General features: G+C 40.7%; 1 protein-coding gene across 1 annotated transcript; it reads right to left on the bottom strand.

Moving 5' to 3' along the window:
- Window positions 1–1,620: 1,620 nt before the first annotated feature.
- On the bottom strand, window positions 1,621–7,534 carry LOC143294099 (proteasome subunit beta type-3-like). Its single transcript, XM_076605530.1, has 6 exons — window positions 7,407–7,534; window positions 5,988–6,172; window positions 5,270–5,377; window positions 3,957–4,134; window positions 2,781–2,875; window positions 1,621–1,873 (listed from the first exon to the last, which is right to left on the bottom strand). The coding sequence occupies exons 1-6, from the start codon at window positions 7,407–7,409 to the stop codon at window positions 1,825–1,827; spliced, it is 618 nt and encodes a 205-aa protein (XP_076461645.1). The 5' UTR covers window positions 7,410–7,534; the 3' UTR covers window positions 1,621–1,824.
- Between the last annotated feature and the right edge of the window lie 8,069 nt (window positions 7,535–15,603).

Below are 15,603 nucleotides of genomic sequence, written 5' to 3' on the forward strand. Positions count from 1 at the left end.
CCTACAAACAAGTAGAGGGAACATTTCCACTTCTGTGCCAGAGGGTTTAGTCGTCACAGACAATTGCATGGTCATTTTGAGCACTGCACTGAACAGAGAGATTACAGCCACGTTCATGGAAGTGAATGAGGGTAACAGACAAAATATGTCACTCCATTGCACAGGGTAACACTAACACAATGGAAACATTCCATACACATTCCACTTTTAGATACAATCCATGGCATACCCCTCTCAGAATGCTCATGCCTAACGCTGGGCGTTGCAAACAGAAGGGTCTTTGTCAATAACCCCTTCCTCTCCACAGGCACATGAACTGTGTCTCATTTTTTCTTTTCTTTATTTATTTAATTTGTAGTTGTTGAAAAGATTGGAAGAGGGCATTTGTTGCAGAATAAGTGTTCATATGCATGTATTGTGGATGACTTGTGACTATATCAATGTAAACAACATTATTGTTATGTTGCAATAAAATTTTGCACAGTGCATCTGGTAAGAATTGCCTTAAAAGGTGAAAGCCAATTTCATGTATGTGCTTCCTTCCAGTGACCATGGTTACTTTCTCAGGACTGACAGTTGCTTCAGGATTATCAAAAGTATTACTTCTTGCCATGTTTATAAATATGCCATTCTGCTTTAGTTTTATATGTAGCTGGGTTTTTTTGTTTTTCATATTATTGGTTGTGTATTGTATATGGATCGGTTTACATGCTTTGACACCACCTTGAATCTTAACTATGGAGTGCATGTTTTAGCATATGTGTGAGGGTTTTCCTAATGATAACTTTCAGAAGACGATGCTAATCGACTTGGAAATGTCTGGTTACTGAGGCTATTTCAAGGAAATTGCTTTTTTTTTCTTCTTTTTTTTTTCTTTTTTTGGTGTGTGTGTTGTGTTGTTTTTTTAAGGGGAAGTTATACATCTTTGTCATTTTTGAGTGATTTAATGATGAATTTACTTTGTCTTTCACGTGTTTGTAAGTCCAGAATAACTCTGGTCACCAGTCCTTGTCTGTGATACAGAGACTTTATAGTAAAGAATTTGAATGCAGTCAGCTGACTTTTTATTCCTTTATGCCATTCTACTTAACCATATCTGGTCAGTATGACATGCACATACATACATGTTTGTTTCTCTCTGCAACTTGCATTGATAAGACTCTCCTTAAAAGAATTACACTGGCTTCCAGTTGAACACAGAAATAAGTACAAGATCTCATGTCTGCTTTCATTTTATTTCTGGAAATCCACCTCAGTACATTCATTTCTTATTTTAAGCAAATATGTCCTTGTACGATTTCTCCACTCCTCCACTGATGATAGAATCTTTTGCCTTCTCAAATTCAACAGGGAAATACAGTGGAAGAGCTTTTAGTTCTCCAGCTTAACATATCTGAAATTCCCTGTCCTTTTCAGTCCACAACAGATCTGGAATAACTGATTTAGTTTGTTTTTCTTTGTTCTCAAAACCGAAAATGACTAAATTACTCAAGAGTTAAGATGGTTTTCAACCCATTCATTGTAACATCCACTCATAAATGTTGCACTTGAGAACTGAGGAGGTTTTCAACCTGGTTACTGTTGTCCATTCACACACAAATGATGCATTTGAGAACCAAGGAGATTTTCAACAGATTTATTGTAGTAACATCCACACATAAATGATGCAAAAGTATAGTCAATGATGCTGACAACTGTCCATGATCACATGAAAGTCAGTGAGGACAACAGGATAGTAGTGTGCACGGTGTCAGCAGCACAGCCCCAAAATGTGACGAACGATGAAGAGAATCTGTCATTCTGATGATCCAGCCATCTACTAACCTAGTCCATTCTGGTCTTCAGTATTTTCTTGGTCACCTTGTCTTTCTCGCTGCAAAATACAAAAGGAATCATTACAATGCTGTTTTGCCTGCTTGATACATTTTAAGCTGCAAGCTGATATACTTTTTCTTATTTCAACACAAAGCCTTCCTTTGCAGAAAAGTCATTCCTTTGTCTTTTCCACATAAATTTTTGAAATTTTACTATCTACTGGCTGGCTGACTGGCAAAGGAGGAGATGAGAAATGACGGCAGAAAGGCCAGAGCTAGCATGGCCTGCGTGTCCGCCAATCAAATACAATCTTTGCTTAATTTTCACCTGATCACCCAAATGAGTATGATTTCCTGCATCCTGCTGGAAGACAGGACATCATGCAACAACAGAAAATCAACTGAACCCAGGAATGATAGGAAAAACAATTTGAAGAAATAAAGATTTTTTTAAGCCATTTAATTAAATAGGTTGCAGGAATGAAAGTTGACTGCAGGAGAAGAGGGTGCTGTATTGGCAAGCAGGAGGGAGGTAACTAGCCACAGCCACTTTTGATTTCTCCACCTCAGCATTGTAATATTTTCCACAGAACAGGAATCATACCCTCTGCACCAGTGGGTCACAATTTAGTATGTAGAGGCTTTTTGGTACTTCACAACGAAATTACTGGCTGAACACATACCAGGTCTGCTTACAGTTCACTGCAGGCTGACAAATTTGTACATGGGATTGTTCCCACATAACTGCAACCAAGACAATTTACAACACTGGAAAACTAACATATATATGGAATATAATTTGAGTATCTCTCCCTCTCTTATATGATTAACAGAAAAAAATGGCTGCAATCTAAGACTACAACACTTGAAAACTGACATATTGTTGAAATAAAACTGAAGCACTGGACTGGATTTTTTCTTCCTCTCTCCCATGAATGACAGTAAGAAAAAGAAAGAATGACTCACATGATGTAGACAACGGCACCCCAACCAGACACAGCATCACGGTCAAAGGCGTTCATCAAGGCCTGGGAGATGGTCTCGAACAGATCATCTGGCTCCTGCACACACACACATGCTTGCTCAACACTATATCCTCCCAACTTTTATATGACAACTGTGCCAGCTTGCATGATACTTCAAGCTACCAACATCCACTGTTCCACCCATATCATTCAAATTTCAAATAGCCCAGTGGTTAGAGCATTTGACTTTCAATCTGAGGATCCTGGGTTTGATTTCAGTGTTGGCATTGGTGGATTAAAGGAGGAGAGAATTTTTCAGATCTCAAGGTCAACCAATGTGCAGACTGTTATAGTATTGAGCGCTTTAATGCACTTGGTGTGTATACATCCACACTGCAGAAGATCAGGTACACAATACATGTTAATGCATGCTTGGTGCATTATGGAAATTTTTGCATGCACACTGTAGATGTGACAATAACAGTCAGAGCAATGACGGTTAGTCCTATTTATTTGTGTTTGCATATGATGTCCAATTCATGTTTGTACTTTTGTGTACTATCCCCTCCCCCTCAATACTCCTTGTGTCTCCAGTACACTTGGTAATAGAGACATTCTATACCATATTCTATTCAATGGCCAGGTCATTATCACTCACTTATTTCAGATCAGTATCAAACGAAAGCCACATAACCAACAGATATTTTCACTATTTCACATGAAACAAACAAATCTGGACTTTAAATACAGTCAAATCATAGCAATGCAAATACACAACAACAAAAAATTAATAAAGCTTGAAGACAGCCCTCAAATCTTGTGAATATTCCACATTCTATCAGCAGTTAGGAGTGATAATAATCCTGGTTGTTTACATTAGGGTAGTGCATCCACTGATTCTTTCCAATAAGGGTCTTTTTAAAATGAAACTACGGCCGATAACCTCCTGGAAGTAGGTAACCTCCCCTTTGTCCCGCTGGCTAGCGCCCTCTTTTGACGGCAATATGCCATCACCAGGGCAGCGAGCAGGGAGAACAGGAAGCAGGGAGGACGGGAGGGTCTTAAATTTGGGTCACGGTAAGTATGTTATCAATCATGAGACATGGGTTGAATTCATACCAAAGCATCACAATCACACCAATACCTAATGTCATCATCACACACAGTGATGTCTTACCAAGTCTGGTTCCCACAGTGACTCACACATGCCATACATCTGTTCAGAGCAAGTGCCACTGACAACGAAGTCCTCAGTGACCATGGGGCAGCCAATCAGATCCATGGAAGCGATGTAGGGCTTGAAGGTCTTCGGCTCCAGCCCTGCAATCACTGGCTCCACGAAGTAGGGCCCAAACCTGGCAGCAGCACAAACACAATCCTTTTTTCTTCTTTTTCCTTCTTTTTTTATATTTTATTTCATTACAATTTGACATCAGACAAAATATACATGTAGAACAACAAAAACACAGCAGGGTTTTTGGGTGTGTTTTTTTTAAAGAAGCAGAAGAGAGAAAAATAAAGCAGCTAACAGAACCAAAAGTTGTCCATGCTTTACATAAATCACAGCTGGCATTCAAGCCAGTGTCAGTTGTTGAAACATGCACATAAACATGTATACATAAACATATGTATACATCAAATAAAATCAACTCAGTATATATTTTTAGATTGTTACAAAGGATGCTGCAATTTGCACCTATAGCTTAACAATGAAATGAGATACAAACTAAGAATACAAATCAAAAAGAGCTACTCAATAAAGAGCAATGTGTCTCTTTACTGTTTCATTATAACACAAAATTAATTAGCAGGATACACATCTTTACTGTTTCATTATAACACAAATTAGCAGGATACACATATTTACACACACACACACACACGTCCTGGCTTTAAAAAAGATCATGTTTATTTTCCTGACTTCTGATTCTGATATGGCAATAACTCTGAACTATATTGATCAATGCAAATGTGTTCTGCTTCTGTTTCCCTAAGATAACTGTCCCAAAATATTTCTTTTTTTCCCTCCCTCTCCTTCTTCTATGTCATGTTTAATGTTTTAGATAAATGTTTTGCCACACCTCAATTCTCTGTGTGATATTATAAAATCATTATTTATTTCGTATCCTGTCTTCTTGAAATAGAGCTACAATGAACTGCTGGACAAGAGACAAACAGAGCAGGGAACACAGACCAGAGATAAAACTGCAAGGCGTGACATGAAGATGGGTGAAGAAGACAATCATAACACAGAACAAAATCCTGATGCAGATTAGCTGAGGAACTGGCAATTTCTTGTTTTCAAATTCATTAATAATTTTTTTTTTTTAGTAATAAGATAAAGGACAAAATATCTAACAGATGTCCCTGCACACTTGGAGCAGTCAAAAGATTCAAAGAAGTTTAATCCTCTTGCCCCTTTTGGGGTGTGGAGGATACAATAATTGAAACCACACACACACACACACACACACACACACACACACTGACCTGCGTTCATAGAGTAGGTTGGAGACCATGCTCATGAAGGTCTGGGGTTTGATCTTGCGGTTCTCTCGCAGTTCGTACAGGTTTAGTCGGAATTTCAGTCTCTGTGCTCTGTCATCAACACAAAATCACTGGTTCATCAAGTTTTGCTCTCTTACGATTGGGTTATTTCATGCACTATCTATAAGAACTGACATTACTTTCACACAAAAACATTCAGTGAACCTGGAAATTCATCAGTTGCTCTTGCTCGGATCCTTAATGATGTTCAACAATAACAGATAATCATCATGATTATAAATTCTGCATATTTATCAATTGTATTTCTTAGCAAATAACATATCTCTGAATATTCAATCACTATCAAAAACAAAATCATGACTTTTTTTTTTCCTAATTGTTCTTTAATCATTTTCGACATGAAATATTACACGTATCTTTTAAAATTAAAGTAAAAGAAAACAACAAAATTAAAAGTAGTATTGCACAAAGTGAACATTGCCCAAGTTGACAAGAGGTCCCTGTAGCCATAGAGCAGAGAAAAGCAGTGTCAGGTCTTCAACCGTCAGTTTTCAGTTTCATTTAATATCAAAGGAGATGTCAAACCGTACAGACTGATCTAGAAACACTACACCACACCAGCTCAAAAAAGAAATAAGAATAAAAAATACACCCAAAGCATTGGTCAGGCCTTCAGAGCCTACCCTTAGGTATTACTTACACTGTCTGCACATCCGTGGCCAGGCCTGGCAGGCCGATGAAGAGGTGTGGCCCCATCTCATAGACTTTGTCAAAGTCCATGCTGACTGTCTGCGCCTGCACACCAAACCTTCGGTCGGCGGCAATGGCCACACAGTTCTTGCCCTTCATGGCAATGATGGCTGCTCCATTGTAGGCCAATATACTCTGCACACAATAATTAATAGTGTGTCCTAATAATGTATCCTGTGCATTGTCCAAGTGTTCCAGTGTTGGCAGGTTTCTCGTATCCAACCACTAAGAAGCACCTCCTTGGTGGCAAACCCTCTGGTGCCTATATTCCATTATACTTATTATAGGTCAATATACTCTGCATAAACTAATCATCTGTGCATGCTGTATGATATAAAATATCAAAGTGTGTCGATTGTCCTATAATCAATTAGTCAAACACTGTCCACAACGCCTCAGACACTGGTCAGTAATATGTACACTGAATTTATATCTGATACTGGCATTTTATCATTATGCCAAGCCTGAAATGCCCCAGTTTAACTAATCCAAGTGTTCAACAAGTCAATATGTAATGGAATGGCATATCATTGATTGTGTGTGATCATGTGTATTGCGTGGAAGTACAATATCTAGTATGCATCTGTATTTGAGGTCTGGGAAGTCAGTTCACAGGGTTATATGTGGAAGGAAGCTGGACTCTTTAATTCTTGGGTTCTGCAGATTTAGCATGAACAAGATAGATTTGAATTGCCCTGTTTTAAATAAATGACTTGCCTACTGAGTTTGCTTTGGATGCCAGTGCTAATTTGAAACTGAAAAGACTTTAAAGTTAGTTTTGGTTTCATTTAGTTTCTCGAGAAGGCACCACTGCATTTGGACAAATCCATATATATATATATATATATATATATATATATATATATATACACACACACACACACACACACTTCACCACAACTGTCAGACAGATGCCTGACAGTAGCATAACACGACATGCTTGACAGAATGAATTTTTTTAACAGAATTTTGCCAGAGGACAACACTCCTGTTGCCATGGGTTCTTAAACTTGTGTTAAAGTTAAACAAAGAGAAATTTCATCAGTACAAAATAAATTAATAAGGCACCAACCAACCAACTAAAAAGAATGCACTCAAAGAGCTAAGCTCTCGGAAGTTAACAGGAATGTCAACTGGTTTGTGGCAACATTTTTTCGTAATTTTGATAATTTGTTGGTCGGTTTTACATTTTGCTTTTCATTTTGGCCTTGCCTTTCATAGTTTCTGGGCTTTCCTTTTCGCCTCGAAGCCGATGCGTTGGGCAAGCTGAACTCGTCTCGCTTTAATACTAAACCGGATCCAGCAACAATTATAATCGAACTGAATACCTATACTATCGCCTAATCTAAATCTTTTAAAAAGTACAAACCATATTGACAGTTTTCTGTCCGCTCTATCGTCTGCTGTAATTTCGGCGTCGCTCCGTATCTTGGATCCTGCAAGTCACACCGACCGGAAGTGCTTTGAACATTTAATGTTTTCAACCAAAAAAAACTTCCCATACAAGGGACGTAATTTACAAAGCTGCACTCACTTGTCAAAAGGAGAAACAGTTAGGAAGACGGTTGTCTCCCATCGATTGTCTTACCGTGGGACAGCCAAGTGCCAGCCGTCTGCGAACAAAAAGCAGGATCTTGCTTTATCACATATAATATATCCCATTACCTGTTACCTCTCTTTTAAACTATATTCCCGAAACGCAGAACACCCAATGGAGACTCTACAGTTGTCCAGATATAACGAGTATTGTGACATTGAAGAAAATGTTCCGCGGCCGGTTTCAGTGGTAGTGGTCAACATGTACAGTAGCACACGATGTTTTTTTGTTTGTTTGGGTTTTTTTGTTGTTGTTGTTGTTTTGTTTTTGTTTTGTTTTTTGTTTTGTTTTGTTTTGATTTTGTTTTGTTTTTGTTTTTTTGTTTGTTTGTTTGTTTTGTTCCTCTCTCTTTCATTTTGTGTTATTTCATGTTAATTTATCTTATGATTCATTTTTGAAACTGCATTACATTCATCAATAGTTGACACTTACGCTTCAGTGTTCGATGCAGAAAGACTGACGAAAGCCGGCCGATGCAGCACGTCAACTTCAGTGATGGGCCGGCGGGCCGGTGTGGTACTGAATCGGGCAGAAACATCGCTTTGTAAAAGTAATCATTTGCGTAATAAATTCAGAAATCATAGTTTGTTTTAGCAGCGTGCTTTTGAAGCGCCACCTATGGTAATGCTGGAGAATATTTTGAATCAGTACAGCAGTTCAGTGCTTTATCTTTGTTTTGTCAAGTTTTTTTTTTAAACGATAACTGCAATTCGGTGACGGTAATTGTATGTAGTACTGGTCCTGTGTTAGGCCCACTATTATTGTTGTAAATTATTTATAGAGAGCTTAACCTTCGACTGACCCGCCAAATTGCTTCTTCTTCAGTTCTGCGTTCACTCGTATGCACACGAGTGGGCTTTTACGTGTATGACCGTTTTTACCCCGCCATGTAGGCAGCCATACTCCGTTTTCGGGGGTGTGCATGCTGGGTATGTTCTTGTTTCCATAACCCACCGAACGCTGACATGGATTACAGGGTCTTTAACGTGCGTATTTGATCTTCTGCTTGCATATACACACGAAGGGGGTTCAGGCACTAGCAGGTCTGCACATATGTTGACCTGGGAGATCGTAAAAATCTCCACCCTTTACTCACCAGGCGCCGTCACCGTGATTCGAACCCGGGACCCTCAGATTGACAGTCCAACGCTTTAACCACTCGGCTATTGCGCCCGTCACCCCATTCCTCATTCTGGAGTCTTCATCCGGTTCGCAATGGACTCCCATGATTTACCACATGCACTTCAGTCTATACATAGTCTGCTTACTTTCCGCTTCACACCTCCTCACTGTGACACACGGTGACATATACAACCTTGACGCATACAAGCGCGGCTCAGTCATGTATAACGGTATATAAACTCACACATCCGGCGGGAACGATGATACTTTTTTTCAACCCCGTCTGCATTGAAATTATTACTGAATAAATTGTTGCTATAATGCCGGGATTCCAAATATGTTTCTCTGTTAATTTTTGTTCGTTTGATTTGTTTTTGTGATTGTTTGTCAATTGTTGTTTTATGTGTGTGTTTTGGTGTTGATTTTGTTTTTGTTGTTGTTGTTGTTGGGTTTTTCTCTCTAATAGTTATTTGTTCTAGGATGGTACAGCTTCGGGAACAAAAACCATCACTCCACCTGAGTATGGCACCAAACGACCTCAGCTGCTGCAACAACTTTACAGCTTTGGAAACAAATCATAGTCACTGAATGGCAGCTGTTCAGTGTCTCGCCCGAGTAAAGAAATTTCTTTTTGTATGATTTTTCTTTTAATAAAATGATTTTTGTTTTGTTTTTTGTTTTTTGATGTTGTTTGTTTTTGTTTTTTAATGCGCCAAAATATTTGTTGATGAGTTATTAACATTTTTATACTGCCAGAGCCTGAAATTATAGCTATTTAGGCAGTAACTGACCTGCATGCTATTTAAAAAAAGGATCGTTATATACATGAACTAAATATGAGATTGCCTGGCAATGAAAATAAAGAACAAGAAAAATACAAAAGATCCGATACTGAAACATACATGTTAGTTCCTAAGTACACTGCATAAAACAAGTCACAATAAGATACAGCATCACATACACTAGATTTGCCACAAATAAACCAAACGGGGGCACTGTACCCAAGACAAAAGTTGGCAGGGATAAGTAAACCATAAATATGATTTTTTTTTTTTTAATTACCGTAATTACCGTCAAAAGAAAGTACTGTTGCTATAAAGAAAGTAATGTAGCTCGGATAACGTTTGCACCCACAGAACACGTAAGCAAGTCCAGATTCGCCAGGCTTCAGTTCGGACACGGGTCAGTCATCTTTTGAATTTGTCACCTCAGCATCTGTCCATCAAACCAATGAACTGCATCCCCCTTTACCGTTTCCCTGCCCCCATTCCCCCTGCCAACACCTCCGCTCCCTCTAGAACCCCCTCAGTCGATCTTGTTTTAACATTCCATTTCCAACTGATGTGCCCATATATTTCTTCCCGAGCTTGATGTAGCTTTGTTTTTGAGTTGTTTTGATTCGTACATCACAACTAGGCTTCAGTATTCGATGTGGCAGTACAGTTGATTTACGACGTGTGTGTGTGCGCGCGCGCGCGTGTGTGTGTGTATGTACGTGCGTGCCATGTGTGTTGTGTGTGTGTGTGTGTGTGTGTGCGTGTGTGGGTGCAGTGTGTATCTGTCAGTGTGCCCCCGTGCGCGCGCGTGCCGTGTGCCTCTGCCTTGTGTGTACGTAAAAGTGTGTGTGTGTGTCAGTGTGTGTGTGTGTGTGTGTGTGTGTGTGTGTGTGTGTGTGTGTGTGTGTGCGTGCGTGCGCGTGTGTGTGTGTGTTGCACGGTCGGTGTACATACGTATTCATCCTTGTGTAGGTGCACACAAATTCGCGGCTGAGCGACACGGAGAGGTCCATGTTTATTCTTGCTTCATTTCAATCGTTTGCCTTCTGCATATCATTCCCTATAATGATTGTGTTTGAATGTACTTAATTATTTGTTTGTTTATTTTATTGCGTTTCGTGTTAATGGTCAAACTATGTATAGACTCTAAAGGCCTGACCAGCACTTTGTGTTCATACTTCAGTCAGGCAATTGTTCCTTTTTTTTTTTTTAATCAGTTTTTCTTTAGTTTTTTTTTTTTCTCTCCAAAGCAGATGTGTTGCAGCGTATGATTATTATGGGTCAGCCCGCATGTTTTTTGACACCTTTTTGAAAGTTCTACGACCTATCGGCCTTGACCCATGACTCGGCGACATTGAGGGGCGGTGTCCTGACTGTCCGTTCGTCTGTGAAGTTTGGCAAGTGTTTGAATTAAAGGGGGTGGGAGGGGATGTGGGGTGGGGGTGTGGTGGGTCTGTCGTAAACGGGTTGTTTGTAAAAGGGGTGAAGGCCTGGCAAGATCGTTAATATGTGGAGAGAGAGAGAGAGAGTAAAATCGGTAAGGGTGGGAGAGTGTTGATGCTGTATCGGTGAACTCCACGTTCGCTGCTGTGCGCGCGCGTGTAAGTATGCATGCGTGTGAAGGCTAAATGTGTATTACTTCATGTGAAGATGGTGATATATTAGTATCCAAATGTCCATCATTCATGGCCGGCCGGGCAAACTCTTTGAAATTTGTATTCCAATTAAATTATCCCTGACCCTGCAAGAAACGATCGTTGTGCATAAAATTAGTTTACTATGGCTGTGGATTTCCTGCTGATTATTTATGTAATACAGTAATAGGGCCGTGTACTGAGGTTTTGCATTGGTTTTAAACGTAATTTGCGTAACCTCAAAAAACAAAACAAAACAACAACAACAAATCAAATTCTGGTCGTGCTTTAGCCGAGTGGTTAAAGCGTCACAGTTTCAATCTGAGGGTCCCACCGCGGTTCGAATCTAGGTGACAGCGCCTGGTTGGAAAAGGGTAGAGATTTTTTCCGGTCTCGACCCCAAGTCAACCCATGTGCAGAGCTGTTAGTCACCTGAACTCCCTTCATTTGTATACTGTGCACGCAAAAGATCGAATACGCACGTTAAATATCCTGCAATCCATGTCAGTGTTCGAGTGGCATGGTAAATAAACAAAACGGTCGTACACGTAAAATGCTACATGTCTGTGTGAGTATGTGTGCGCGCGACTGAAATCTCAGGCTGATTGAATGACACAGGAAACGAATGATGAGCGCCCAAATGTCAGCCGGCCGTCAGTCGGCTCAGCCCAGGTAGACAGCCTGTTGTGCAAATAACTTCGTGTTTGTAAAGCGCTTAGAGCTTGGTCTCCGACCGAGGATTGGCGCTGTATAATGAGTATCCATATCTTATCATTATCGTATAACGTACGGCACATTAAAGACACACCCGTGATATTACTGGGGGTTTTTTGTTTCTAGACTGTAGACTAGTATTACTGTTGCAGCTGTAAGGAAATTTTGTGTGTCGCGTCATACTCGAACAGCACGATTGTTTTATCATTTCGTTGTGAACCTTTTTTCTTCTTTTTTTTTTTTTTTCCCCCCCACGGGCCAGCTGGTTGTGTGTGTACATGCCAATGACCACAGTCGGCGGGGGACGACGTGCGTACCAGCACGAATGCGACCGCTGTATGCAGGTCAGAATGAACGGCGCCATCGGTACCTGCATGTTGCGTATGACACATTCCTTCTCTCACGTGCTCCCTCTTTCTCTTCTCATATTAGTCGGTCCTTTATACCAAGAGCATGACCGTTTTAACGTAGCCAACGCTCGGCCCAAGCCCTGCTGGGCCGAACAAAACAAAACAAAAAAAAAAAAAAAAAAAAAAGAGGGGGGGGGGGGGGGGGAAGCAGCTTCGCTGTACAGCCTTTCAGCTTAGATTCTGCTGCCTTTCCGATGTAGTATCCCAGATTGTCCCCCACCTGGGAACCTGGGGACAAATTGACCGCTGGAAATGTCTCCCGGGGACTTTCTCACCGTTTATAATGTCCCCTGCGGACATTGTCAGCAGCCAAAATGTTCCCTTTCTTGGGTTTTAGCCTCGTTCTGAAATGTACCCCCATGTATCCCGTAACATCCCCCTTGCCAAAAATGCTTCAGAGATAGAGGACCGTGTTTTGACTGCCTACATCAATATAGGTACAGACTCAATACATACATATCGGCGCGCCCGGTGGACATTTCCTGCGGTCAGATTGTCCCCCGGGAACGTTTCCAGGGTGGGGGACAGTCTGGGATGCTACACCGGATTGCCGGGCGAGATAGGCTGCAGGGGATTTTCAGGCTTTCAGCACTCGTTTGACAGTGTGACTTCAAAACTGATGCCCATTTCTTTTGCTGAGAACACACTGAGACAATGGATTTAATCTTTAATATTTCGGAATCAAAATTAAACGTTATTTTAAGGGGGAAACAGAATCCTTTCATTTGCTCTGCCAAGGTGTAAAGACAAACTATTCGGCGATAACCCTCAGACACAGACAAACACACACTGACACAGACACAGACACAGGCACACACACACACACACACACACACACACACAGAGCCATATTTTAGGTGGGGCGGGGGACCTGCATAGAAGTACGGCCAGGCTGTAAATAATGTGTAATACTTCCCAACGCTTTATCACCACCACCTTCATTTAAATGAAGGCTACGTATACTGTTCTTCTACCACAGCATAATTACATCTATGTCACAAAAATGGGGGAGGGTAGGTACGTGTGGGCAGAAACCGGGTCACAGGAAACGGGTCTGGTGACACGACCACTCTCTCAGCATAGACAGAGAGAGAGAGGAATGAGGTGAGGTAAGAGAGTGGGGCGAGAGTGGAAGGAGTAGAGAGAGAGCGAGCCGACCGACCCTGCGAAAAAAAGTCAGACCACCGACCCTGCGAAAAAGGTCAGACCACGGCAGCCGTTATTTCGCGCTGCTGTCACTCGCGTATCTGAGTTCCACTGTTACCCCTTCTTCTCCCCAACAGCGGTGTCATGTGCCACGCCTTTTCTCTTTCACAGTATTTCATTTCATCTGGCTTGATATAACTGTACTTCTGCCGTTTACATGATAATAATACTACACACGGACATCGGACGTTCATTATCAGCTCCAAGCTATGAAATCATGTGACAAACTACCATTCCCACGCTCAAATGAATCAGTTCAGTCAGGAGATATCCCACAGATGATGCAACAGAAACAGACGCCGCTTCATACGATCTTTCCTGATTAGATTACTGCAGTTAATTATCAATGAGTCTGCCTTCTTCTGACACATAACATCTACAGAAGGTTAAAAACTCAGCAGGTTGTGTGATCCTGAAAACCTCTTGCAAACAGTACAGCCGTGTACTTAAGTAACACTGGCTTCCAACGTCAGACAGAATAAAGTTCAAAATACTCTATCATACGTTTCGATTCATCGACTGGTCTTGTAGCCTCTAACCTATCTGACCTTGTAAAGATTTAACAGTCCACCCCACCCTAGCTTGTGTTCATCTGACACACACATTTGAAATCCCCCTTTACAAAGACTCAGCTTCCAAACATTTGCAGTTGTCATATCTTTCAAATCTGATCTCTAAACATTTCTATTCAAACAATATTTTGAACTGTTGGTCTTTCTCCCTAAGGCTGTCTTTGTGCAGGTTATGCACATACATGAGCATGTATCATTGTATATGTGTGACAGGGTGAGATGGGGGGTGACTGAGTTTGTGTGTATGTTGTGAAAGTTGTTAATTTCAAAATAGTATTTCTACTTAGTTTGTATCTTTAATTATTTAATAATTCTGCAATTAAGCTATGCTACACATATTATAAAATATGAATGAGCTTAGAGCTGCAAGGTAAGCATTACATAAAACATTATCATTTCCTACATTTATTCTGAATCCTTTATTTGCTAGCCCTGGTATGGGCCTGTGTAGTCGGATGGGCAATAAACAACAGAAAGATTATTCATTTGCCTAAGAGCTGGATGCAATAAGCTGCTGTGTGAGCTTCTTTCTTTCCTCCTCAGTAAAGACTTGGATCGTTCTCTCTCAACCATTCACATAGTCAAGTACCCCCTCACACACACACACACACACACACACACACACACAGAGTGTAAAACAGAACAAGCGCTTGGTAAATATTTCCCAAAAGGCCTCACGTACTGCCACTGCCAGTCCCAGTCACTAGGTAGGAGGGAGGGAAAGCCTGCATGAAGTTTAACTCACCAGCACCCATTATGTTGGAAGAGATGACTGGGGAGTGTGTGTGTGTATGTGTGTGTGCATTTGGTAGGATTTGAAGTGATGGAGACGGTGACGGGAATAAGAACTCCTGAACCAGAAATACATCCATTTATGAATGCATCATAGGTCTACTGTTACGGCTGAATCTTGGCTGTTGGTAATAATCAATCATTATGTTGCAAAACTTTGGAGAGAAAATGATTAATCCCTTGACTGCTGCTGAAGAGCAATGCTCATTCGTGAAGGACTGTCACCTCTTTGAGATACAACAGTACAGGTCAGGGCGTCACTCATCGCTATGTTATCTGCCCTTCTTCCTCCTGGGATTGCTTTACTTTCGTTCAGTAAAATCAATGTCACCATTGATAAGAACACAAAAAGTAGTAACTGCCCTTCAAACTCATGCCACACTGACCTCATTTCACCAGCATTCAGCAGTCAAGGGATTAAGTTCATGTTCTGATTCTGGGTCAATAAGTTACAAAATGGAAACATTACCGGTACTTAAATGTGCTCCTCCAGCATGATTTGAACACCACATGCTTTATTTTACAGATTGAAAATAGGGAAACAAGACAAATTTACACATACTCAAACCTTGCACACAACTCACAAAAATATGAGCAATATTAAGGATTATAAACATATATGTATATAAATACAAACTTACACATTCATGTTAATATGTAGACCCTGAAACCACCCCCACCTTCGCAAATACAGGGAAACACACATTCACACACATCTCTCTCTACACACACACAAACACACA

The sequence above is a fragment of the Babylonia areolata genome, chromosome 19 (assembly GCF_041734735.1).
Source record: "Babylonia areolata isolate BAREFJ2019XMU chromosome 19, ASM4173473v1, whole genome shotgun sequence".
Lineage (NCBI taxonomy): Eukaryota > Metazoa > Mollusca > Gastropoda > Neogastropoda > Buccinidae > Babylonia > Babylonia areolata.